Source organism: Myodes glareolus, chromosome 9 (assembly GCF_982192425.1).
Source record: "Myodes glareolus chromosome 9, mMyoGla1.1, whole genome shotgun sequence".
Lineage (NCBI taxonomy): Eukaryota > Metazoa > Chordata > Mammalia > Rodentia > Cricetidae > Myodes > Myodes glareolus.
In genome coordinates, this window is record NC_142034.1 from 43,848,625 (window position 1) to 43,869,017 (window position 20,393).

General features: G+C 36.0%; 1 protein-coding gene across 7 annotated transcripts in view; it reads right to left on the reverse strand.

Annotated features, from left to right (window-relative positions):
• Positions 1-20,393, reverse strand: part of Nf1 (neurofibromin 1) — a 255,492-nt gene that overhangs the window by 175,215 nt on the left and 59,884 nt on the right. For 4 of the 7 annotated variants that reach the window (XM_085695476.2, XM_085695470.2, XM_085695469.2 and 1 more), the window contains exons 6-13: positions 16,187-16,254; positions 15,886-15,961; positions 15,063-15,220; positions 9,560-9,733; positions 9,013-9,135; positions 8,478-8,552; positions 6,702-6,731; positions 1,352-1,483 (exon numbers count right to left, since the gene is read on the reverse strand). In XM_085695476.2, the coding sequence (XP_085551602.1) occupies positions 1,352-1,483; positions 6,702-6,731; positions 8,478-8,552; positions 9,013-9,135; positions 9,560-9,733; positions 15,063-15,220; positions 15,886-15,961; positions 16,187-16,254 (836 nt within the window). The remainder of the gene's footprint in view (positions 1-1,351; positions 1,484-6,701; positions 6,732-8,477; positions 8,553-9,012; positions 9,136-9,559; positions 9,734-15,062; positions 15,221-15,885; positions 15,962-16,186; positions 16,255-20,393) is intronic. The other 3 variants (XM_085695473.2, XM_085695471.2, XM_085695475.2) reach the window with 1 other exon arrangement.

Sequence of the window (20,393 nt, forward strand, 5' to 3'; positions counted from 1 at the left end):
CTCTTACATATATCCCTGTAACAAACTTTTTAATTGAAAATATACTGGGTACTTGCCATCACAAAAGGTCAACTAAAGTAAGCTTGCATATTAAATTTTATCTAATAAAATACTATTGGGCCAAGAGGGTATAGTACAGTACATGTCTGGCATATATGGGGGACCTTGCCTTGATCTCCAACAGTGAAGAAAAAAACAAACAAACCAATGACTTGTCCTTTCAGTTATTATTTTAAATATAAATAATGCCAAAGCTCCTTAAATAAAAAATTTCATTTGAATATCTAGTATTTTTTTATATCCTCAAAAAGTGCTACTGACAACTGGAAAGCAGTAAACCTAACTGTATAAAACAAAGTATTTAGTATACTTTGTATGCTGATCATAGGAACTTGGAAATAAAAGCATGCCAAGGAGGAAGCTGTTTAAATTATAAGTGTGAGATGGAAAGTTTATTAGATAAAACCAATAAAGACATGTTACATTTTCTTTTGAAATTACATGATGTGACTACAATGGTAACTATACACAGAAAAGTCAAAGAAATAACAGACTTTTCTGAGGTAGTTACAAGGGGTCATATATACTTACAGCCACAGAAGCCCACTGCCATGCAAAACAGTGACTGGTTGGCATCTGACCATGTGAGCGACAGCAGCCAATAAGAATAGAAAATAAGCAGAAGACAAAGCACCACCAATCAATGTCAAGAGTTGACATGTAAAACTCTTCCTACATACAGACAGAAATCACGTACACGATCCTATCATCAGCTGTGGAAACTCACATTTCATGAGCTTTAAATTCTATATTAATAAATTTCATGGAACAATTTTAAAGTATGCCTTTGTTAAGTTTAAATAAACATCACTGTCAAAGTGCCTATCAATTTTTGCCCAAATTTTACTGAATGATCGATCGTATTTACTAAAATGTACGCATGTTTGAATACTGTTTTAGTCAGTTTCTAATTTTCTATGTTCTATTAAGCATCAGGACATTCACTCTGATCCAAGGGTCTGGTTCCACTACTCATCCTTGAAACCAAGAAACAAATCAAAACACCTAAGAAAGAAAAAGTTCAACTAAAAACAGAAGAAGAATGGTGAGATTCACTAGGATATTATTAGCATTTTTTGGAAATTGTTCTTTAAGAAAATTAAGTTCACTTCACAGACACCGTGAAAAACAGATCCTGTTAACTAGGAGCAGTGGCACTGCGACAGACCATACACAGCACTCCTGGGCAAGGGAAGAGCCAGTCAACCCTCCAAACTCAAGTCAGCAGGAGTGAGACGAAGACATTGAAAATGCAGCAGACAGGTGAAAGTCAAAACTCATGGTTTCTTACTGGTGCCATTCGTATTGCTGGGTGCGCTCCACAGCCCTGCATTGCTTTATTAAGTGTTTCACCAAACATATGTCGAAGTTCAACTGAGTGACAATATACAGCATCAATCTTAGGCCACCAATCCAATGCAGACTAGAGAAAAACAAGAGAACAGAATAAAAAAAAAAATCACATGAGTATATACTCTTTCACCACCGTAGTTCTAGTTTTTAGTCTTTTGTGAGAAACTTTGTAAGAGCATGCAAACACACAGTATGATTTTCAAAGTCTTCAAATGATGTCTTTAAGTCCAACACTAACCAGACACACTACACTTGAAAATATAATAATGAGCATGTGCAAATGAGGCTGTCCTTTCTCAATGTCATACTGAATTTAAAATCAAAGTATTTGGAAAATTCTTAGCCAATCTTTGTCTTTTTTTTTCTTTTGTGTTTTAACACATTTTAGAAACACATGCATATATTATATATTTTTTGGTAGGTAGAATGCTATCATCACAGCTTTCTATGAGATTAGTGATTCAACACAATGTTGAAAGACTATGTAAACCATTAGTTAAATGCTTACGAACAACAATAATCAACAACATGACATTAGTAAATGAAATAAAGCTATTAGTAAATCAATAATCTTAAAGTTGATAAGCAGATGGCACATAATACATGGAAGACTAAATGGTCACCATAAACAAAGACAGCTGATCCTAATTTTTAGCATTGTAAAAATTAAAGTAAGGCCACTAGGGCTTTTGTACATTAAGCAAGTGGTCTACCACTCACCTACATCCTCAGAAGAAGCTAAGGATTTTTAAAATATATATATATATATTCCTATTTCTGTTTAGCCTACCTAGCTGGTTTATGATGCCTGTTTTAATTAAAAGTGTAGCTTTAATCATCTTTACTTTAAATTTAATTAATACACTTAAATTTTAAATGCTTCAAAAAACGGTAATTGTGAAAATTCACTAAAGTTTGCCATCAGTTTATAGAAAAATGATCAGATAACTTTCACTACTTATATAGATTACACATGAAAACAACAGGCTTAAAAATACGGATTTTCAGCTTGTAATACTCTAGTTCAAAGTCCAATATAATAACATTCACATACTAAAAATATATAATTTAACAGCTTCACACCTCCTACTCATACTTTATTTTTTATTTAGAATCAAGCTAGTCTTAACATTTAAGTTTTCACTCATAACTCACAGTATTTTGAGTTTCAATCTCTATTTACAAGAAACCTAAAAGCAAAACTAAGGCAGGCATAGTGGTGCACACCTTTAATCTTGACACAAGGAAGGCTAAGGCAGGAGGAAATTTAAGGATACACTGGGCAACACAAGACTTCATCTCAAAAAATAAACAAAATAGGGGTTCAGGAGTTAAAAACACTTGCTGCTCTTACAGAGGAGCCCAATTCAATATGCAGCACTCACATGGCGGCTCACAACTATCTATGATTCCACTTCCAGGGGATCTAACACCCTCTTTTGGCCTCTGTAGGCAACAAACATGCATGTGATGCACAAATAAGTAAAACAACTGCACACATTAAAAATTTGTTAATTAAAATTATAAATAATAGGATTTATGGTTCAGCTGTCTCTCAGTTATTCAACTTAGCTAAGTCCTACAAACTGACATAGTTCACTGTCTCCATCTCTCTTCATGCTGTATGTAATATCCTGACAAAAGCAACTTAAGGGCTAAAGAGTTTATTCATCTCACAGTTCTAGGTTACAGTGGCAAGAAAGCAACAGAAGCAGTGCCCGAGAGAGATGCTCCCATCAAATCCATGTCCATAAACAGGAACAAAGAGCAAGTTGAACACATGCATTCTAGTGCCCAACTTCTTTGTCTACTCCACTGCCTAGGTAACGGTGTCACAAGGCACTACTGGTATTAACATAGTCAAGACAACCTTTCATGGGCATGCTAAAGGCTCATTCTCAGATGTGATAAAGCAGGTAACACTAACAACCACAGTTAGATAACACATTTCTCAACTTTGGGCACTGATATGCCCAAGTCAATCAATGCCACTGGATTTCTATGTTTTTTAAATCACCTTAAACTAACAAAATGCTGAATGATTTAATTTTTTAAAAGTACACTGAGTTTCTACTTCTTCCTACATGCTGCATAAAATCGTGCCAAAAATTAATAAACTATACAGACAGACATCCTTTTAAACAACCTATATAAATTATTGGGGAATGGGAAAGTGCTGTTTTCAGTTTTGGTTGTTATTTTCATCAGGTTTTTTTGTTTGTTTGCTTGCTTGCTTTGGTTGGGTTTTTCAAGAGGGTTTCTCTGTAGCTTTGGTGCCTGTCCTGGAACTTGCTCTGTAGACCAGGCTTGCCTCAAACTCACAGAGATCCACCTGCCTCTGCCTCCCCAGTGCTGGGATTAAAGGTGTGTGCCACCACTGCCTGGCTTCATTTATTTGCTTTTTAACACTGTCATTTCTTTAATTTTGCCAAAATAGACTAAATGTTGTAACTGTAATTATTGCTTGATAGCTGTTTTGTTATGAGTAATTTTACTATGTTAAAGTTAAAATCTTCGTTTTATTTAGACAGAAAGGAGAAAATTATGTGGGATTCCCCTGTGTATGCTGTGAATGTGTTTTATTACCATTGGTTAATAAAGCAACTGCTTTGGCCTATGGCAGGGCATAATCTAGCTAGACAGGAAAATTAAACTGAATGCAGGAAGACAGAACGGAGTCCAGGAAGTGGAGAAAAATGCCAGAGCATTGCCGGTAGGTCACAACTTGGTGGAGACACACAGATTGATAGAAATGGCTTAATTTGGGATGTAAGAGCTAGCTAGAAATACTCCGCAGTCATTGGCCAAGTGTTGCAATTAATATAGTTTTTGTGTGATTATTTGGGTCTGAGCAGCCAGGAAATAAAAATGCAGTTTCCATTTACAAATATGTTGCCCAAACTAGTCTAGAATTTGTTATTCTCCTGCCTCAGCCTCTTAAGTGCTAAAATTCTAAGCCACCACAACCAGTTTACTGTGCAAGCAATTTTTTTTTTGTCTTGTTTTTCGAGACAGGATTTCTCTGAAGCCTGTTCTGGAACTAGCTCTGGTAGACTAGTTCACAGAGATCCACTTGCCTCTGCCTCCTGAGTGCTGGGATTAAAGGCATGTGCCACCAATACCCAGCTCTGTGTAAGCATTTTTGATACCTGTAAAATGTACCATGGTAGTTAAGTATACACTATATATTAACTTATAGGCTTAAGATTTAATGATTTTATAATTTTCTTTTTAGTAAGGAATTAATCCATTTATTTCAAAGTAATGGATGCACTAAAAATTAGATATCAATTGAGTTAGTTTAAAAAAAGTTTAGTATTTTGATCAGTTACTAAGTGTGTCCATTCTGAAACTAGGCAATTTAAATAGACATTTCCCCTTAATAATACTTATTTTAAAAAAGAATTACTTATACATGATGTGGGATTCCCCACTGTGTACTGCAATTACCATTAATGAATAATAACAAAAAAAAACCTGCCTTGGCCTACTGATAGGGGAGAACTTAGGTAGGTGGGGAGGACTGGACTGAATGCTGGGAGAAACAAGGGCAGAGTCAGGGAGAGGCCATGATCCACTGCTGGAGACAGATGTGCTGAAACTTTGCTGGTAGACCACAACCTTGTGGTGATACACAGATTAATAGAAATCTTAATAAATTAAGATGTAAGAGTTAGCCAATAAGAAGCTAGAGCTAATGGGCAAAGCAGTGATTTAATGAATACAGTTTCTGTGTGGTTATTTTGGGGCTAAGCTAGCTGGGCTGCCGGGACAAACAAGCGGGCCCTCCTGCAACATATACTCATATAAGTATATATATACACTCACATATATATATTCCTAAGAGGTTATTTAAATGATTTTAAAATACCCTGGAATTATTTCTGTAACCATCTCTTAAAAGGAGATTATCTTTAATATATGAAGTATTAATAAGAAAACTACAATAAACTGCTACAAGGAAAAAATCTGTATAAAACTACTATCCCAGATGTAGCATGTTCACTTCCATGTTTATTTCTTAATTTCCCAACTGCACATCTAATTTAGCCTTTAAAAAGCCTATACAGGAGCCCAGTAGCAGTGGTGCACAACTTTAATCCTAGCAGGTAGAAGCAGGTGGATCTTTGTGAGTTCAAGGCCAGTCTGAGCTACAGAGTTCCAGAACAGCCAGGGTCACACAGAGAAACCCCATCTCAATAAACAAACAAACTAACTTATACAGATAAAGTCTATAACATAGATCTTAAAACTGTAGTTTCTTCTTGTGCATATCATTTTTTAAAAGTGACAGTATAAATACCATTTTAGAAACTGCTAAAAACTTACACTGCAACAAAATTCATATAATGAATACACTTTAAGAATTTCTAAAAGAAATTGTAATGTTTTATATCTAAACAGTACTTACAAATTGCATATGAGGACACATATTTGCCTCACAGAGGCAAAATAAAACTCCAAGCATCAGTTCTAATTCTATATAAACCCAGAAAAATAATAAAACTTTTATCTTTGAAGGGGACACAAAAATTTAAAAAACTGTCAACTGGATTAAGAGACATGAAAAAGGAAAACATGGAAGGCATACTGAACTAAATCATTTAAAAAGTATACACAAATAAATCTAAAATCTGGACTCTATGAAACTAGAAAAAAATTCATATGACTGTAGACAAAAACATTTTCCTACTAAAAATTTCCAGTTAAACTCTGTAATACTTGATTGTATAAATTTGCGTATCAACTGTTTTAAATAGTTCCTTATAATTAAAAGTGCTTGAGAGTCAGTATTTGTTAGTTTAGCCAATAAGGAACAATTCACCAATCAATCTCTAGAGATGAGGATAACTAAAGTATAACCTGAAAGTCACTTTGGAGGACCAGTGTGGTGGCTCAGTCCTTTAAGTCCAGCATTTGGAAGACAGGCAGATAGATGGGTCTCTGTGAGTATAAGGCCAGCCTGGTCTACAACAGTGTGTTTCAGGTCATCTAACACTACATAGTGAGATCTTGTCTCAAAAAAAAAACAAATAAAGAGACACTTCAGCATTATTTGAGTTGTTTACAGCTATTCCACTAAACGACTGCTAATATATGTTATTTAAAGATCAGTCAGTATAGGAGCTTTATAAACACAATGTCCCCGGATGCAGACACACTCTGCCTTCACACATGCAGCACTCCTTAAAGAGGGTGCACACATTTTCACCAGGCACATTGAGGCATGCAAGGGACTAACACTCTGGCATGCTTGGAACCCAGAAAAGAGCAGCTCAGCCACTTACAGCAGTGCCAAGTCCATGCTTGAAAGTGCTCTATGTATTCAATTACAGACAAAAATATTTCACAATTAAAGTAACTAGTCACAGAATATTCAAATATTATAAACTTGGATTTATTAAGTTTTAACCATTTCTATAAAGTTATTCAGTTAATAAGTGGAATACTTTCTATCATTTGAATCAAAGTGGGGAGTAACATCTTGTTTTTTAATTACATATAAACTTATTGGATAGAGAAACCATCTTTTTGGTTTGTTCATTTTTAACTTTAAAACTACACCTTTGAAGGACAATGGTCTGAGTCATTACAAACAGCAAGTGTGCAGTATTTTTAAGTTTTTCCTGTAAACATATTTCATCTACACTCAGATTCATTAGACTATCCTCTATGGAACTAATTACATTTGATATAAAGTCTACCCATAATTTAAGTCAGCAATATTCAGCTGAAGGCACTATTGTTCCCCCAAGCACTTCACTGTTCATAATGCAGGAGATAAAGCATAGTTGCCATTTCATGAATTGAGCAGAAAATGATAAATGTCCTTCACGGCACAAAGCCAGGCTGAAAACAAAGAGCTACTGTCTTGAAATGCTTTAGCACTCCACAAAGCAAAACAAATGTGTCACTAAGTGACTATATCAGCAGTTATTTTTCCCTGCAAGAATGAATATCTTTTAAAAAAGAAAACAAAAGAAGGTGAGGGGGAACATTTGGTTTAAATCAATATATCCAAGATAAATGAAGAAGTGGGGATTATTTTTGATTTGTAAGAGTCACAAAATGCAATTTAATTATAAATATGACAAATATACCAAGGTATCAGTGATCAAAGACTTTAAGGGGGGAAGGCAGGAACAAAGTAAACAATGTGTTCATAAATGTAGCATATCTTTCAATGGATAAAAGAACTATAAAAAATAAAATCATAAAACATTCAAATACATAGAGTTCATAAAAGGAGCAGAATTTTTAAAAATCTAAAGTCCACATCTAGTAAATTTTTACTGTCTGCTTTTTAATTCACACACTTACATCACAAATACCTCTCTAATGAATTCGCTCACTTTCTCTAATATGCTTTTGCATCTTGTGAATACATCTTTTAAAATTTTATTCTAATTAAGAATGATTAACAGGTATAATCAAATAAGGCTTAATCATTTTGTAAATGTGCCATACTAGGCTATGTTATAATTATTCTTCCTTTGAAGTAAGTCAGAACATACAAATAGTTTCCTATGAAAGTACTAAACTATATTTTCAGTGGCATTGCTGTCAATGGGTTTTGAACTTTAATGAAATTTTTAGGCTTACTCTCTCCAAAAGAGTTCATTAACTTTTTCCCTCTCAGTAAGAGCCTCATGTTGAGACCACACATAAAAACTACAGCTCTACAGCTACCAGCTCAAATGCTGGTATCCACCTCAGAGACACTCAGGGTTTTATATAAGGTTCTAAGTAAAGAACTTGTGCTAAAACCAGCATCGTTCTTAAAAGTGAAAAAAACAGGGGCTAAAGACATGGCTCAGTGGTTAAGAGCACCGGCTGCTCTTCCAGAGGTCCTGAGCTCAATTCCTAGCAACCACATGGTGGCTCACAACCATCTGTAATGAGATCTGGGGCCCTCTTCCGGCCTGCAGGGATACATGCAGGCAAAACACTGTAAACATAATAAATAAATAAATCTTTTTAAAAAAGTGGAAAAATATATAACCCAAAACAAAAAAGAAAGAAAAATTACTTTTTTAGTAATGCAGAATACCTTTTAGACTTACATTGGTTATGATGCGGTGGAGTGAGTTTACCAACACATAGTGAAATGTAGAAGGTGAATTCTGAGCCAGGCATATCTGCCAGGGGGGAAAAAATCATTAACACAAAAAGGACAAAATAACAGGAAAAACTTAAATTATTTTTGATAAATATTAATTAATTTACAGTTTCAAATTAGCACCAATATATAATATTTAAAAAATACTACTAAGAGGCAAAAGAGATATCTCATAGGGTAAAAGCACTGACTGCTCTTGCAGATGACCTAGGCTCAAGTCTCAGGACCCAGATGGCAGCCCACAACTATCTGTAATTCTAGTTCCAGAAGATACAACGACTCTTCTGGTCTCTGAATGCATCAAGCACATACAAGGTGCACAGACATACATGCAGGCAAAATATCCAGATTCATAAAATTTTAAAAAAATTTTTTTTAAAGAAATACTAATAAAAATACACCTATTCATCTTTATAGTCTCTGCATTTTATAAGCATAACCACATCAATAAACATGGTTGCATAAAACAATTTTCTTACCTTAAAGTGTTGGTTGTTATGAGGGCTTATCCGAAAGCAAGAGACAAGACAGTCAATCATGAGGTCCACATCTGCAGGTTGACTACCTCTAGAGAATGGTTTACTTGGATTAAAAAGCAGGTTCTATAAAAATCCCAACAGAAAACAGTGACCTTTAAATAGTCATGAAGTATTTCTTTAACAAAGTATATAAACATAATCAACATGATTCACATCAATTACAGTAAACTTTAGTTGACAGAAAAAGCATAAAATACTGGTTACTTCAGGTAGTCAACATCAGATAAGATATCTTATACCACATATGATTCCTACCAAGCAAAATTTCTACATTAAGACCCACATATGCATATATTAAGGAAACTCCATATCATTCTTCATGTTCTCAATCTAATGAACACAGTAACAACAAAAGCAGGTCCTTTGAACTTATCCTCAAAGTTACCTTAAATTTAGAGTTAGAAATTATCTTTAGCAGAATACTCAGACTAGAAGTTTATCCACTTAATTTACTTAAAGTCTATAGAAGGAAAGAAGAGCATATTACCTTAAGATCAACAACCATGGACTGAACTAGTAGGAAAATGACAGAGTTATCTTCCCAGTTGATGTAGGTGCTTGCTTTACACAACTTGACACAAGCAATGGCAGCACTCTCAGTCAGCTGCCTGCTTCCTCCATGGCCGGCAAGTGCTTTTCGTAAACTATCCAGAAACAGTTTCTACAGAATTTAAATTTAGGAAGACAAGAAATCTAGTTTGTACTATTGTAGATTTATCTAACCAAGTAGCAAATTATCAGCATCTAAAATTCGAACTATAAAAAGGATGGTTTATATTTGGCTTTCATTTCATATTTAAGGAGTCATACTTAATCTTTCTCAAGTTAAAAAAGAACATAAACACAAAACACTTTTTCTGTTGACTTTCTATAGGGATAAAAGAAACATTCCTTCCTATTCATTGAAACTCAACATTAGAGTAGGTTTTATCTTTTTTTTAATGCTATTTTTGACGTTTAAATATTTGATGGTCGTGGTTGTGGTATATGTCAAATAGTTTCATTCTTTTCTACTACTCAAGAGTATATTCAAAATGGATCAAAGAACTCAACATAAAGCCAGTCACACTGAACCTTATAGAAGAGAAAGTGGGAAGTACACTTGAACGCATTGGCACAGGGAACCAATTCCTAAATATAACCTGAGCAGCACAGACACTGAGAGAAACAATTAATAAATGGAATCTCCTGAAACTGAAAAACTTCTATAAAGCAAAGGACACAGTCAACAAGACAAAATGACAGCCTACAGAATGGGAAAAGATCTTCACTAATCCTACATCAGACAGAGGTCTAATATCCAAAATATATAAAGAATTCAAGAAGTTGGTCATCAAAAGAACAAATAATCCAATAAAAAAATAGAATACAGACCTAAACATAGAACTCTCAACAGAGAAATTTAAAATGGCTGAAAGACACTTAAGGAAATGTTCAACATTCTTAGTCATCAGAGAAATGCAAATCAAAACAACTCTGAGATACCATCTTACATCTGTAAGAATGGCCAAGAACAAAAACGCTGATGACAACTTATATTGGAGAGAATGTGGGGAAAAGAGAACACTTCTGCATTGCTGGTGGGAATGCAAGTTGGTACAATGTCTTTGGATGTCAGTGTGGCGATTTCTCAGAAAATTAGGAAACAACTTTCCTCAAGACCCAGTAATACCACATTTGGGCATATATCCAAAGGATGCTCAATCGTGCCACAAAGACACGTATTCAACTATGTTCATAGCAGCATTGTTTGTCATAGCCAGAACCTGGAAACAACCTAAATGCTTCTCGACCGAAGAATGGATAAGAAAAATGTGGTACATTTACACAATGGGGTACTACACAGCAGAAAAAAATAACGACATCTTGAATTTTGCAAGAAAATGGATGGACCTAGAAAACATCATTTTGAGTGAGGTAAAACCAGACACAGAAAGACAATTATCACATGTACTCACTCATAGGTGGTTTTTAAACATAAAGCAAAAAAAACAAAAAAAAAACAGCCTACCAATCACAATCCCAGAGAACTTAGACAACAATGAGGACACTAATACAGACTTACATAGATCTAATCTACATGGGAAGTAGAAAAAGACAAGATCTCCTGAGTAAATTGGGAGCATGGGGACCTTGAGGAAGGTGAGGAGAGATGCAGGGAGGGGAGCAGAGAAAAATGTAGAGCTCAATAAAAATCAATTTTAAAAAAAGTATATTCAGCCTTCAGTTTTCTAAATAATTTACCCAAGGGAATTCTACTGCTCCAAATTTCATTTCTAAAAATTAAAAAAAAAAAACAGCTTCACTATAGGCTATGGATGAATCCAGCTGTGAACACCATGTTTTTCATAAGGGCACAAGGCCCTACAAAGATCTGTTCAAGGATGGAGGCAGCACCAGGGTCTTGATAGACTCGGCAGCTAATGAAAAGGCGGTTCATGCAGAAATAAAATATTGAAGACTTCTCTGATGATGACAATGTCCATTGAGATTTTTCAGTCACCTATGTGCTGATTTTGTGATGTGTCCTGAACTGTTCAAGACAGGGTCAAAGCTGGGTACTCTGCAAGAACAGCAAGTGATTAAAACATTGAGCCATCTCTCCAGCACCTAAAAATACATTTCTCTGACTTCAATTCCCTCTTTGTACCTTACAAAGTTCTTTCCTTGGTTTTTCTGCTAGATGAAAACCTCAGGTTTCCACCTCGTCTCCAGACAGATCTTCAAAACTAACATTTCAAAAGCTAAACTTATCCAAAACCAGAAGAATACATATTCTTAAGTGCACATGGTGCATATTTCCAAAATGAGCCACATGTTAGGCCAATAAGCAAATCTTAATATGTTGAAAGAGGTTAAAATTAACATGTCATTTCTGGTAAAGGGGAGCAGAAACTGGAAACCAGAAGCATATGGAAAACCAGAAAATTCACAAATGTGTAAAAACTCAACAATGTCTCAGTAGATAGTGAATTAAAAAAGAAAAAGTCATCAGAAGAAGGAAACTAGAAACACCTTCAGGTAAAATAAGGTAATGCATCATGCAAGGGCTGTGCTGAATAAAACTTAAACCCATGAAAATAAGAAAGCTCTCAAATCAGTAACTCACAGGACTGGAAAAAGAAAAGAAAGCTAAGACCAGAAGAAACACATGGCAGGGATAATAAATATTGGAGAAGAGATGAATTTAACAAAACATACAATAGCAATGGAGGGAAAAAAAACACAAAAGTTGATTTCTTAAAAAGTCAACAAAATTTACAAGTTTTTTGGGTAGACTTTAGGCAGGGGTGGAGGTGGGCTGGAGAGATGGCAAAGGCACTGGCTGTACAAGCGGAAGGACCTGTGTCCAGATCCCAGAACCATTTAAAAAGATGAACATTGCCACTCCAATGGGGCTTATTGACTACCATCAGTCAGTTCTAGGTTCAGTGAGAAGCCAGCTCAAGCAAGTAAGAATCAGAGAGATAAGCAGGCCACCATGCATGTGTGCCACCCATCATCATACGTGTGCATACACCACGCACATGCAGACAGAGAGCATTTGTGCATGCATGCAAACTGAAATTACTAAAGTCAAAACTAAATGTGGTGACATTACAGATTTTGAAAAAAGACTATATTAAAAATTATATACCAATAAATAGAATAAAAATGAAATAACAAATTCTTATAAGTACATGGTTTAGCAAAACTAAGCCATGAAGAAACAGAAAAGCATTAACAGAAATATAATAAGAAAAATAAATCAGTAATAAAAGACTTCTTTACAAAAAAAATCCAGAATCCTATGTTCATTTTGTAAATTCTACCAAACATTTTAAAATTTAGCTCCAATCCTTCTCAAGTACTTCCAAAAACTTAAAGAGAAAGGAATACTTCCTACTTCAATGTATGAGGCCAGTATGCTGCCACACTTGTAAAAGAGGATCAAACTTTCAAGGGCAATTCATATCAAAAACAAGGGGGAAGAAAATCCTACTCAGGCCTGTGAAGCTAGCAGGTATCTTGACCCCAAAGCCAAATAAAAGACAGATCAAAAACAGGGCAACCTCAAGGGCGGAAAAAATCCACAAGCCAAGCCCAGTAGCAGCTTAAAATATTTTTTTCAGATTATTTAACTTGCATGTATAAGTGTTTAGCTTGCATGAACCTCACCACATGCATGCCTGGTACCCTTAGAGGTCAGGTAGAAGAGGGCTGTCAGAGTCCCCCAAATTGAAGCTACAAGTGGTTGTGAGCTGCTACATGGGTTCTGGGAACCTGGGTCGTCTCAAAGACAAACAAGCATTCTTAAGTGATCAGAGAATTTTAAGATGAAAATCTTTAAAAAAAAACAAGGAAAAATTTCAAAGACAAAGCTTACATAGAGAAATACACACAAAAGACCCTGGAAAAGGTGATCAATGTGTCAATTTAATTATGGATTGCTATACAATAGATATAACTAGATATAACTGTAACTAGTCAGCTTAAAACTGAGGGTAAAAGCCAGGCATAATGGTGCACACTTTTAATCCCATCACTCGAGGCAGAGGCAGGTGGAACTCTTTGAGTTTGAGTTTGAGGCCAGCTTAGTCTACAGAGAGGTCCAGGACAGTCAGAGCTACATATTAAGAAGATAATCTATATTGATAAAAAAAATGAATAAATAAATGAAGAAAGGAAAGAGAAAAATGAGAGACTTTTTTCAGTGAGTGTAAAATTTTGTCTGTGAAATGTACAGTGAAATTTTCTTTGTTTCAATTTATTAATTTTTTTTTCTTTTTTACACCATTTATTTTGTGTATGTGTCAGAATGCGCCAGGGCATTTCTGTAGGGGTCAGAAGACAACTTGTGGGAGTCAATTTTCTCCTTCTACCATATGGGATCCGGGATCCAATTCAGGTTGTCAGCCTTGTCTGAGCAGTTTCTTTGGCCATTATTAGTTTTGTTTTGTTTTTTTTTAAGAATTTTTGTGTAGATATGTGTGTGTGAATGACAGTCATGTATGCATGTGGTCACAGAGGCCAGGAAAAGGTATTAAATTCCTTGGGTCTGCAGTTACAAGAATTACGGCCTAATATGGATGCTGGAAACTGAACTCAGGTCCCCTGGAAGAGCAGAAAGTCTTAAACAATAAACTATCTCTCAAATCCCTGGGTTTTTTGGTTTGGGGGATTTGGGGGTTTGTTTTGTTTTGTTTTGTTTTTTGAGAGAAGATTTCTCTGTGTAATAGCCCTGGCTGTCCTGGAACTAGTTCTTGTAGACTAGGTTGGCCTCGAACTCATAGAGATCTGCCTACCGCTGACTCCCTAGCTGGCATTAAAGGCATGTACCACTGCCTGGCTAATCCCTGTTTTTTAAATTAATGCTAATAAGCAAAAGTCAAAGGAAACTTGACTTACACCAAAATGTAATGATTATATAAAATTTTTGTTTAATTAGGCTATTTTAGCCCATAGGAAAGACTGAAACTTCTGAATTTTCATTAATTTTGCAGATATAAAATTGTTAGGATAAAAATATTTCACAATATATATTAAACATATATTTCTAAAAATCTAAATTTCTAAAAATATTTCACAATATATATTAAATATATATTTCTAAAAATCAACATATATATTTCCAAAAATCGCCATGAAGCTTTAGAAAATGCACTGTTTCCTATGTAATTTGTAAATAGTCAGCCGTATTCGATTTATACACATAAATATAAAGTTAAATTACAAATTCTAAATATATTGTAATGATGAATAAAGCAAAGTACAAGTTTAATTAACAAAAATGATCAGTTTAGTATCACTCAGCACTAAAAAAGACAGAGTTCAGAGCCTTCAGACACTGAACATATTATTCATCCTTCTTTTAAATAAACTGACTTGTGAACATGACTTTGCTAAGGCAGCCAATTGCTCGACCCACAATGGCTAGAACGACAATGGACAGCTTGAGTGAAACAGCTGTTTCCCACCAGACAACGACAGCCATTCACTTCCCGCCTCACCTTATTTATGTTGTTCTCATCAAACCCCTCTTTGGATATATCCTGGATTATTTCTGGACACAAAATAAGGAGAATGATTTGGAGTGGCCAAACTGCTGCTTTACGTTTGGTGCTTTCAGCAAAACCATCCACCAAGTCAAACAGCTTTTCTGCACACTCTATGCAAAAAATACAAATATTAAATGATCTTATTAGATGATCTTATTAGATAAGAAAATCCTTGGCATTAAATTCAAATCCAGATTTATAAAACAAAACAAACAAAAAACCTAAAGATCACAGTTTTAAAAGAATGTGTGAGAAAGGCTACCTTGACCCATCCTAGAATAGTCCACATTTTAGAATGCCTTTATATTTTATCACACTACTAGGGTCTTATATAAGGAACAAAAAATTGGCAGCTTCACAAAAGAAGTCCCTGCTCCCCAGAAGTTTCTATTCTCTGCTATGCAGGTATCTCCCCAAAAATCTTATTCAAAAATAAAAATAGTATTTTCTCGTCAGATATACCTACCTAAATATAAAGTTCTCTCTCTCTCACACACACACACACACGTGCTGTGAGAGAGCTATCAATATTCAACCACACATGAAGGACTAGAGCTTTATTTAAAACTTATTACCTACTTGCTCCAAGGGGAAAGGACTGGAAAGAATACAGAAAAAGAAGAGAAAAACTGTAACTCCTATTTGAGGGACAGCTGATAATAAAAGATAGAAAAGCCACTTTTAAAACAAAGTAAGCGAAAAGCAGCATGTTTTACCTCCAAGAGTTTAACACAGACACACGCACCCTCACCCCACACACAGTCACTCGGCTTACCAGCCAGATCAGTCTGCGGAATTTGGTATAGCTTTGTAAATTCATCCGGATAGTTTTCTACCCAGTTCCAAAAGGCCTAGAAGTAACAAAATATGTGCTTTTATATGAAGGCAGTCAATATTTCCAATATATTAAATAGCACAGAATGTAAACTTTCTTCATAAAAATACTGTACTGCATTCTTCCCACCATGGCAATGTAAAACTACCACACGAGATCTGACTTTCCTATATCAAGGTATAAACACAGCACACTTTGTACCTGACACCAGACCTGGGTGCGCCAAGAGGCTGAGGCTTACCTTTTCTAGGCTGTTTATGACTGCTAACTGTGCCACCTTCTTCAGGGCTTTAAACTTAAATGCTGTTTCTGGAGGAAAAAATTTTGTTTTATTAACTCTCAATTATTTAACACAAATACAATTGAGAACTATTATAAAATAATTCTATGTACTATTTTGCTTCTTCTTTTTTTTCCTGGTTTTTTTTTTTTTTTTTTTGAGACAGGGTTTTTCTGTAGCTTTGGAGCCTGTCTATCGGAACTTGCCCTATAGACCAGGCTGGTCTCGAACTCACAGAGATCTACCTGTCTCTGCCTCTTGAGTGCTGGGATCAAAGGCATGAACCACCAATATGATTAATAAGCAATTTAACAGTAAAAATAAATATGAACCCCAAACTCATGAGCTATGTTGCTAAAGACAGAAAAAAGTAAAAAAGCAAACATGCCTTGAACTTCAGGTTTTACCTTTGCTCTATTTCTTTTTAATGTTTACAAAAAAAAACCCATAAAACATGGGAATGGGCTGAGCGGTAGTGACGTACACCTTTAATCCCATTACTTGGGAGGCAAAGGCAGATAGATCTTTGTGAGTTCGAGGCCAGCCTGGTCTACAAGAGCTAGTTCCAGGACAGGCTCCAAAGCTACAGAGAAATCCTGTCTCGAAAAATCACACACACACACACACACACACACACACACACACACACACAAAACAACAACAACAACAACAAAAAAAAAAAACACGGGGATGGAAAGATGACTCAGTGGTTGAGTGCACTAGACACTCTTCCAGATAAGCTGGGTTTGATACCCATCACCCACATGGTAGCTCAGGCACTCTCTTCTGGTCTCTGCAGGCACCACACAACAGACACTCACAAGCTACACAGACACATGCAGGCAAAACCCCATGCACGTAAAATAAAAATAATAAATCTTATGTTTAAGTATAATTTAAAAAATAGAAGCCAGTCATGGTGGCAACATCTTTAATCATAACATTCAGGAGGCAGAGGCAGGAGGATCTCTGAGTTTGAGGATCGCCTGGTTTACAGAGTAAGTTACAGGACAGTCAGGGCTACACAGAAAAGCTCTGTTCCAAAAAACAAAGCAACAGAAGAAAAAGGAAAAGAAAAAACTACAGGGGCTGGAGAGGTGGTTTGGCGATCAAGAACACTGGCTGCCATTTCAGAGGACCTGAGTACAATTCCCAGCACCCACATCACACCATCTCCAACTTTAGCTTCACAGGATCCAACACACTCTTCTGGTCCCTGAGGGCACTGCAGCATACGCACACAGACACACACATAACAAATCTTGAAAGAAAAAAAGGAAGAGGAAAGAAAAAAGAATGAAAGAGGAAGGAAGGAATGTTTTCCAGTTGCACATCTAAGTAAATTTTAGTATTCCAGTATTATAAGTAGCAATGATAAACAAGTGTACTTATATAAAGATTTTCTACATTATTTTCCTCAAGGTAGGCAATTGTCTAGAAGTGTCTAAATGAGGAGACAAACAGTTTGTAAGGACTCTTGATAAGATCTGCAGAGCAGATTGTCAGAAAAGTTGTCCACTGAACATAGCACACTGACCATATCTGTGTTACATCCTTGCTCATCACGGTCTAGCAGGGCAGTTTAAGTCTGCTAACCTATTTAAAACAGATTATACTTTATCTTTGATCTTTTTCTTAATCTTAAGGTATCATGCAAAGAAATGGGCATCATTATGGCACTTTATGAATATTTGTCATTATATGTAGCTCTCAATCACTATCCCTACCCTACCTCCATGTTCCCTGCCTCCTAGTAGGCTCCTTTTTTCCAAACCAAGCAATCCACCCTTCTGCTTTCATGCTGTATGTATTTCATTAACCTCACTGTTTCTCCCTCTTAAGATCCACTTCTTCACCCCATCATGATCCACTTTGTAACCTCCTACATACAAACTTACCCCTTTAAATCTAGGTTCCATATAGGAAAGAAAGCATGATTTGCTTGTCTGCATCAGGCTTATTTAACTTAACAATGATTTCTAGTTCTATCCATTTTCCTGCAAATGTCATGACTGCATTTTTCTTTACAGCTGCATAAAATTCTAATATATATATATATGCATATGTATATATATGTATATATATGTATATATATACATGGTTCATTGATGTTATGAAGCACGATAGAAATTGGGGTTCAACCTAAAGGTCAGAAAAGCAGACAGTCACTGGCTCTTACCTCTACCTCAGTTCAAAATGGCTATTCTGCCTCCAGGAATCTCAGAATCAGACTGAGAGCTATCTCCTCCCATTTTATAATCTTCTCTGGTTCTGGAGTTAATGGTGTGCACCACTACCACCTGGTTTCTACGGCAAACTAGTGTGGCTACTGGGATTAAAGGTGTGTGTCATCACTGCCTGGTCTGTAACTCTGGCCAGTGTGGCTGTTTTATTATTCTGATCCTCAGGCAAGCTTTATTTATTAAAACACAAATGAAATGCCACTACAATTCATCTTTCTTTTTAGTAAAAAGACAAAGGAGAAATATAACCAATCAACGCACAACTGTCACCATATGAAAAGGCACTTCACCAAACTCTGAGTCAAAGAACATACAAATATTTCTTTCATCATGGCTACAGTGATTATCTATACTTTCTCCATTTAACTATTTTTTAAAATTCCACGTTCTCACTGTTATCTTCTGTTCCAGTTACAGAACAATGGGAAGGAAGGAAGCCGGTTAAAATAACCCTCGTAGGCAGTTTTCTGCTGGCATTTCTTTGTAATTTGAGATTTGCGGATGTAAGGGATCAGACTACCCTAGCCTTGATAAGTGAATCTGACTCCTCCTCACCATAGCCTGCAAGCTGCAAGTGACGCTTGAGTGATACACTTCCTAAGTTAGATCCTTGAAGCATTAGCTGCCAACTCTAATGCCTCGGGGATGAGGTTCTCCAGAATCTCAGCACTGTGCATAACAGCAGCAGCACCAACCTATCCATGGCTGCCTGTGAATTTGGCCCACAAGGAAATATACTGCCCAGCTCTCTAGGAGCAAGAAATTAACTTGGCCTTGGCCTTACCACCATCTTTCCCAGCTTTCCCTCCCAATGCCACACAAATGCCCACTGTTGTAGCCACCACCACTCACTGTATCACATTTTTTGTATCCATTCTTCTCTTGACAGACATACATTCAGCCTGGTATCACTTCCTGGCCACTGTGAATAGTGTGGCAGTAAAAATGGATGTACATGTATTCCTGGGCTATGCATCTAAGCCATACGGTCTGTTACTAGTTTTCTGAATAACTCTCCCAACTAATTTCCATAGTAGCAATTCAAATTTACATTCATAAAAACAGTGAATAAGGGCTCCTTTTGCATCTCATCCTCACCAGCAATTTCTTGAAGATAGCAATTTCAACTAAGGTGAGAAAAACTCTAAAAGCAGTTTTAATTTACATTTCCCTGATTTTTTTTTTCATTTAAACACTGCCTGGCCATTAGTTTCAGCCTCTTATTAGCTAATTCTCACATCTTGCTTTAACCCATATTTAGTAATCTGTGTAGCACCACGAGGTGGTGGCTTACTGGGAGAATTATAACCCGCGTCTCTCTTGGGCAGGAGAAGCATGGTGACTGTCTCACTTCCCTTCTTCCCAGCATTCTGTTCTGTTTACTCTGCCTACCTATGTTCTGACCTATCAGGTCAAGGCAGTTTCTTTATTAACCAATGAAAGTTGAATACTTTTTCCAAGTATCTACTGGTCATTTGTACTCCTCCTATTAATGGGGACTATCTATTCAGCTCATAAGTCTATCTATAGACTGAATGGTCTTAGAGTTTAATTTTAATAGGTTCTTTATATATCCTAAATATCAATCCCCAGCCAGATGTGAGGCTGGCAATTTTTTCCTCCAAATCTGTAAATGGTCTCTTCAATCTAGTGACTGCATCCTATGCTGGGTGTATGATTCTATTTGTCAAATCTTGGTATTGTTCCCTATGCTATAGCTCTTGTCTATACCTATATACTGAAATGCTTTACCTATGTCTTTTTTTAAAGATGTATTTATATGTGTATAGTATGTCTATACACCAGATGAGGGCACCTGATCTCATTATAAATGGGTGTGAGCCACCATGTGGTTTCTGAGAACTCAGAACCTCTCAAAGAGCAGTGAATGCTCTTAACTGTTGACCCATCTCTCCAGCCCCTAC